Raw genomic sequence first — 7,588 nt, forward strand, 5'->3', positions numbered from 1 at the left:
GATGCGGTGGTGCATGTAACAAACCCAATCAGCTTGCTACTCCTAACAATAATAAACTCAGATCACGAGCAAAGAACACACGAGGAAGAGATGGGTAATCGAGAACCCTGAACGATAGGGACGCTCTCGCCACCGGAGTATGACGCGTGTTGGTGTGGTTTTTTGCCCAACCGGCTAGTGTGCATTACTGTTATTCTAGGTAGCGGTAGGTTATTTTTCTTGGTGTTTTTTTTTTTGTCCTGGGTAGTGTACTGCTCATCTGCTTCTTTATCAATAACAATACAATAAGCAGTTCTCCTCCTTGTTTGGTTAAAAGAAAAGAATCTCACATGGCAAAGCGCATGCAGCGAGAAGAGATCAGGGACTCGCGAAGGCGCGACGGCGCGAGGATGAAGCGCCGAACGCCCGCCGCGTCGGCGTCGCTGGGACGCTGGCTGGCCAGGCTCGGGGCCGTCTTCTCCCTTGCGGTGCAGCTGCAGTGCAGACTGTGAAGGGCTGGGCCACCTAGCGCTAAGATGGAGCGCAAACCACGAGTCGAGAGGAGTTCGTTGGGCCGACCCGCGAGCCGAAAGAAAGAATGCAGCCCACGCCCGCGGTCTTCTCCTGTTCTCCACCGATGCCATGAGGTGATGTAGGCATTTAGCAGAATCAGATGATAGTTCGTCCAAATAAAATCAGATGATGCTATGGCGTCCAAGTGAGGATAAGATGCAACCCCATAAAATAATGGCCCCATCTGCTCCGGGAGACTTCCTGCGCTGTCGCCGCCTGGCAAGCCGCTGGGCGGTACCAGACAACCGGGGCTCAGCAGCCTATCCAAGTAAAGCACCGGATCGCACAAGTGTGAGTCGCCTCCAAAAGGAGTGCTGGAGTATCACAAGGCAGCAACAGAAGAAGAATTAACTTGGTTTCGGTTTCTAGAAACAAGCACAGCTAGAACTTCATATCAAGCTCACATCAAGAAAGTACCACGTACAACTGAACGCCTTTTAGCAATGGATCTATGCGTAAGCATGATCTTACATAACTGCTACGTTATTCGTCTCTGAGATCCCAGAGGTCGGCAATTACACGGAAGTTCCCCCAGTCCTCAACTCCAATCTCTGAACTGCAGCAAGATCAACAGCATAGTCCAGCACCAGATGCGTAGTGCCATAACTGAACGGCTTCAGGATGATCCACACTCCATGGCAGCTGAGCTGAGAATAGGCATCGAGTTGCAGCCTTACCTTGTTGCAGCCGTAGCAACAAGGATTGCAGTGGTCCTCGCAGGTAAATGTGAATATAGATCAACCGGGTCATTATAGTCCGGTCTGGCAAATCTGGCCTCAACTGTTCAGAAATTTCTGTGAGCTGTGCAAAAATATGGCATTGTAATTTTGCAATCATGCTTTAAGGTAGTTGACTAGTTCACAAGGTAGAGAATGTCGTACACCTTCCAACTCTTGCTGGCTGCTATGGAAATCGTGGGCTTTTCATCTGCTTACTGAGAGATTAAAGACTAGTGATGCCCATAACTTCAAGGACAGGTGGATAAGTGCATCTTCAAAATCATGAACACTACAATTTGGAAGAGAAGGGGGGGGGGGGGGGAGTATTAGAAAGCAACAAATTAGAATGGTACCAGAAGTGGACAAATCCACAACATTTGCTAATTACTGAACTCACCCTGTCTTTAGTCAAAATCCCACCCAAAGTTGCAAATTCATGAATCATGATCTAAAGAACAGTGATGTCTCCACCTGATATCAAATGAAAATTTTGGGTGTATGCTGAAGCAAATATTGTATGAATAGAGTCAAACAACACAATAATTATTTGAATATACTTACCACAGATGATAATCAACCAAATTCAGGCAGTTCCATACAGAAACATGTTGCCTGCAAGATAATATTCATGATGTTAGGAAAATTTAAAAAACGAATAAACAAAACAATTATATCCAGAAAGCCACACATGTCTGGCAATATACAACTTCAAGCTTCAAAATATGTCACCAACTCCTCTTACCTTGACCAAGGATAAGGACTGAATCCTTGGAGATAGGTACAATGTCCTCAACTATTTCACTTGTAAAGATTGCTTCAATAGCTGCAGGAAAACATTATTTAGGAATGCTTAGCGCGGATGGTTATGATGTAAATGTTATACAAAATAATAACCCTATTAAGCCAAATGAACTTAGTACATTAACCAACCCTGTAAACCGACCAATATTTTTTTTAACAGGTTAGCACCAGTGGAGCCAAATGAAAAGGAAAACAATACAAATTACAGCCAGGCAAAATTCAATTTCAATTATATAGTACTTAAGTTAGCCTTTTGTAAGATCAAGTTAAGCTAAGAATAAGATTTTTAAGTATTTAACAGAGAAGACATATATGACCGAAGAACTAGGCGAATGCCACAACCTGAGAGCTTGATAGTTGCTAACTCCCTTTCTCCGATACCATCTCCATTGTCGCCGTTAGGGGATTCAACATCAAAAGCTGACATAACATGTACAGTGTGCCCACCATCTGAAACCCAAAAAAACTGTGTCTCTGCACAAACACTCTGGACAAATTTATTAATGAAGTAAACCACACCATGAAAGAAAAACAAGAAATCCAGAACAAAAACTTACTTGTAGAGCTACTTGGAAAGACAGCAGCCAATTGCACTTTCATGGGATAATCTAGACGATATGTATGGATATTTTCAGAATATTGCTTGCTAGAAGCTCCTGAGCCCATTTTTTCATTTGAAAGACTGAAGACATGCAACAAACCAGATGAATCCAGTACCAAAAACTTGTTCTTGGAAAGAGGATGGATCGAAACAACTTTCACTGATTTAAACAATTCCATGCCGCCTTGTGAGTTATGATCATCATTTTTAAACGTCAACAAGAAAGAGCAATAGCTTCCTGAACTCTGTTTTACCCTCAAAGTTGTGAGCTTACCTGAAAAGAAGAATTTCAGACCACAGGTTAGTTGATTTTGTGGAAACTCTGCTGCATGGTGGTGCAAGTGAGAGTTGTAAACCTTGTTTCTAGAACAGCACACCTACTAACGCCAGTAGTAGTACAGTTCTACTTTAAGTCAATTTGAAGTATCAGTATCACCTGCTTGTTGATAAATATGCAAGGAGACAAATGTGAATTGCCAAAAAGTTTATTAATGAGTGTTGTACAGTCGACATAGTTGGGTCCTAATGATCAATACACAAAGCATCCCTTCAAGGAGGCAATCATTCAAGAGGCTAGCAGCTAGTAGTACCAGAATACTATAATGATATACGAATGCTGAATTTGCTTCATTCCACAACCTTTTGCTATCATGTTCTTCCTATTTGTTGGATATACAACAGCAAAAGGTTGAAACACAACCTTTGCCTTGCTTTCCTTTCTTTCTTTATCTTAATTGAGAGAAAAACGATGTATACCAATCGAACAAACACATACAATGATCACCATCTCCGCATGGGTAGCAATATAAATCCATAGCCATAGACCAACTAAAGCTAATCATCATTTACCTGATTACCTCTACTAAAATTGCCATTAATGTTTGCAATCTTTAATAAATAGGTATGCAATTCACATGTGTCCTTACTTGTAACTATAAACACAGTAAATTTAGAAGCAAAGTATTACTGCATAGTTTGTATCTTTAGCTTCTGCAAAACTTTCAGTTACTACCCGTCCACTGTTGGATATGCAAAAACAGACCATGAACTCTCCCAATGAACATGGTATGCAGAGTTTGAGACGACTAGTGAACTGCACCATGAACATAAGGGACACGACCGCATCCCCTCTTGTTTGCAATTTTTAAAAAGGCTTACACTCTAAATTGATTAAAGGAGTCTCCAAGATCATTCATTTCACCGCAATTACTTCGACTTAAACATCCTAAGTAAACTCTCAAGTATACAACCCGCGTAACGACAAAAAGATGCTCATGTGCGGGTTACACCTAGCATAGATCCCTATCCACACACTCAATGCAACCATATGCTTAGCTGTAGTTCCCAAAGTAGTGCTTCCTACATAGGATCACCTAATAGAATCAAAGCTCTAAAAAAGGCACGAAATACTCACAAGCAGAAACAGCATCTCCTTCATCACGTCCCCCGCAACTGCCCCGCCTGACCGGCACAATCAACCCATTCAGCATCCCGTTCTTGTGCAGGCTCTTCCTTCCTGCTGCTCCAGCACCTTCATTCTTCCCCTGCCTCTCCTTCCCACCCTTCAACAAACCCCGCAGCGAGAACACGCGCACGCCGCCAGCCTCGCCGAGCAGCAGCCTCCCCATAGCGACCTCCATCGCGTACACGGGCCGCGCCGACTCGAGCTCGACGACCGCGCACTTGTGGAGCTCCACAGTCCGCCCGTCCGCTGCCAACCTTGGGGCGAGCACCCAGATCTGCCCGGCGGCCAGGGAGAGCAGCGCGACGGCGTTGACCCCTCCGGCGAGGCGGACGCCGAGGCCGAACGGGAGGCCCTGGAGGGGCAAGCCAGAGCCCGAGACCTGGCGCTTGAAGGAGAGCGGGGAGGGGGCAAAGCGCCCAGAGGCGAGGGAGTAAGCGCGGAGGTGGACCGCGGGAGAGGCGGGGGACGGGTGGGCGGAGAGGAAGAGGAGGTGGGAGGATGGGAGGAGGAGAGCGAAGCAGGCGGCGGCGGCGAGCGGGGCCGGGATAGCGGTGGGAGCGGGAGAGCGGGCAGCGGTAGCCGTAGGGGCAGGGAGGGAGGGGAAGAGGTGGGAGGAGGAGTCGGGGAATAGGAGCGCGAGGGCGCGGGTGGGGGAGGAGGGCGGCGCGAGGAGGAGGGAGGCGGGGGGCGGGTGGGTGGGCGGGAGAGGGAAGCGGTGGGCGTTGAGAGGAGGCGGCGCAGGCGGGTGAGGAGGAAGAGGAGGTGGGGGGTGGGGCGGAGGCGGCATGACCGCCGTCGGTGTTTGAGGGGGTGGGGCGGCGAGCGACTAGGGCGGAGACGGCGTCGTAGCCTCGTGGGGGTCGGGATCGGAACAGGGGTAAGGGTGTGTTTGATGGTGGGATATTATCGATGATCATCCAGTTTTTGTCATCTAGTTTTTTAAAAGTTTATAGGATGATTATCTATAAAAAAATATCTTTAGCAGGTATTGAATAAGTCCATTCATTAAAAACTATTGAAAAAGATGACGTGGCATATTTTGATTGGACAGGGTAAATATTTTTTTTAGCATGTTTTAAATGATATGATCTTGTAAACCGTTTATCTAATTTACGATTCGAATATATTATTGTATTTATTACAATTAAATTAATAAAATAAGATCTCGCATGATCATATTTTGATGAAAAACTAAATATATAAATAGCGAATTCTATAAAATTTTGGTTAACTTCATCTAAATTCTATATGTCTAACCAAACCAAAAATTAGATCTTTCTATTGATACTACCAAATAAAAAATTAAATCGCTCTCTTCAATAAAATATAGGTAACCATATCCTAAATAAAAATAAATAAATTTCCATTAACCCATCTAAATTCTATATATCTAACCAAACAAAAAATTAAATCTTTCTATTCATACTACCAAATAAAAGATTGAACCGCTCTCTCAAATAAAATATAAATAACCACATCCCAACTAATCTTATTATCTAAGCAAATACACCTAAGTGGCTTTAGGCTTTGCTGTGCAGGGTCGGGTCGGGTCTGAGTCCGTGCCAGGTTTGGTTGGATTTTTTGCTTGTCAAGAGTCTAGGCAGCGTGCAACACGTATTGCGGTGACATTTGTTCAGAAGCCTACGAGTTTTGTTCAGATTGATTAGGAAGGTGCCTTGTGATTTTTATATGGTGGAGGTTTTTTTAGCGGGGGCGGGGTTACGGTACGTGTTTATGTTTTTTTCTTTTCATTGATCATTTTCTTCTCCCAACCCTCGTGTCACCTCATGAGACGACTCAGGGGCAACCCCCACCCTCCATCCTCACACCTTTGTGGGGTCCTTAGACCTGCTGCTACTTTCATCATCGGTTGACGGTTGCAGTGGCAACTAGCGATAGCGCCAAGCGACGGCCATCAGGGTCTCCTCATCCTCCTCTCTCACTCTCTTCTTCGTTCATGGCACAGCGCGGCAGGTGATGGGACGTGGCAGCTAGATCCGCTCTACCGTTAGCTCGGGGTAGTGGCTTGATAGCGTGGTGGACGGCTACGTGGCACCGACGACAAGGTGTGGGGTGGGATCTGCACTCTCATCGAGCGTGGCATTCCGGGCGACGTGACATGATGGCTGGATCCGTACCCTTGGTGGCACGGTGGGCATGGCACAGTCTGTGGTGCACCGCTGCGCAGCGTCGGTGGGCTTCAGCACGGGCATTTCGCGGCCGTCACCACGGAGACAGTCGGCACGGCTAGCGTCCATGTCACGGATCTGTGCCCCCAACGATGTGGGGATGGCTCGATAGTCGGATCCATGCCCCTAGCAGTGCGGTGGCTGGCTCGACGACGAATCTGTTGTGGCTGTTGACCCTCTTCACCCCTATGCTCGCCTCCTAGCCCTCCATCGTTTGTTTGTGCTCCTCCCCTTGCCGGATCTATCTCTCTCCCCCAGATCTAGCTCGCGAGGAGCTCGATGATATGGTGGTGGCTCGGGGTGGCGCGCGTGTGATGGGGGTGTCTACTTTTGTTGGTCTGCCACGGTGTCGGAGGATGAACTCCTGTCGCAGGGATCCCGAGAGACCCCTTTTTAGAGATTCGGCCGGGGGGATGATTCTGGATAAGCTTGTTGGGAAATAAGCGGGAACGGAAACGAATGCAATGGCTGGTGGGAGATGATCGCCCTGATGGGAGAAAAATGGGTGTACTGGGGTTTAGACAGGTTCGGGCCGCACGGAGACGTAACACCCTACTCCTGTGTGAGTGTTATATCTGCCCTTGAAGGGAATTCTTCAAGGATGTATCTGATTACAAGAGAGGGACACTTACTGAGAGCTTGAGGCTCTCGTGTTCTAGCTTGGCTTGAGCGGGTTTGAGCGTTTGCGTCCTCTTCTTCACACACCACACCTTTTTTTGGTCTCTCTTTTTACGTGTTCTCCATCCTTTCCTTTTATAGGCGCGCCGACCTCAACATATCCTGAATGGGAAAGAGGGGATACGAATGCCAAGGTGCCACGGAGAAAGGCGTCATCATTTCGTCTTGGCGAAGTGACAGGGGCGGTGGAGAAATGCGGCGCGCATCCGACCACCCGCCACTGTGGAAGCCTCCGGGCGCCATAAAGGGGGCCCACCGGGCAGCCTCAGAGGTGCCCGGTGCGCCCACCCTGTCTTGTCTTTCTACTAGGGCAGGGTGGCCGGCGGAGCGCTTCGATACTGGCAACGTTATCCCGAGGCACCCGGGTGAAACGGGACGGGACCCGTGCATTTAATGGACCCACGCCCCCCTGCCAGTGCATGGCAGGGTCTGACACTGGGGCGTGGGCAGCTCAGAATGTCAGGATGTCAGGATGTCAGGCCGCACGTGCCTATTAAATGCAGCATTGGGCCTTTGACTGGATGACACCCTGACGACGGGACCCTTCGGGTCGTCGAATGATCTTGCGCGAACCTTCGGGGAA

The 7,588-nt window shown here is 47.7% G+C and overlaps 1 protein-coding gene across 5 annotated transcripts; it reads right to left on the reverse strand.

Moving 5' to 3' along the window:
* Positions 1-886: 886 nt before the first annotated feature.
* LOC133908537 (uncharacterized) lies at positions 887-5,029 on the reverse strand. Of its 5 annotated transcripts, none has more exons than XM_062350605.1 (8): positions 4,088-5,027; positions 2,630-2,947; positions 2,415-2,546; positions 2,014-2,094; positions 1,833-1,883; positions 1,669-1,742; positions 1,436-1,560; positions 887-1,332 (listed from the first exon to the last, which is right to left on the reverse strand). In XM_062350605.1, the coding sequence occupies exons 1-5, from the start codon at positions 4,923-4,925 to the stop codon at positions 1,855-1,857; spliced, it is 1,398 nt and encodes a 465-aa protein (XP_062206589.1). In that variant the 5' UTR covers positions 4,926-5,027; the 3' UTR covers positions 887-1,332; positions 1,436-1,560; positions 1,669-1,742; positions 1,833-1,854. The 5 variants fall into 5 exon arrangements, with proteins under 5 accessions (XP_062206589.1, XP_062206588.1, XP_062206591.1 ...); XM_062350604.1 differs by having other exon boundaries at positions 887-1,353; XM_062350607.1 differs by having other exon boundaries at positions 887-1,560; positions 2,415-2,522; positions 4,088-5,028.
* Positions 5,030-7,588: the final 2,559 nt, after the last annotated feature.

The sequence above is a fragment of the Phragmites australis genome, chromosome 2 (genome assembly GCF_958298935.1).
Source record: "Phragmites australis chromosome 2, lpPhrAust1.1, whole genome shotgun sequence".
NCBI lineage: Eukaryota > Viridiplantae > Streptophyta > Magnoliopsida > Poales > Poaceae > Phragmites > Phragmites australis.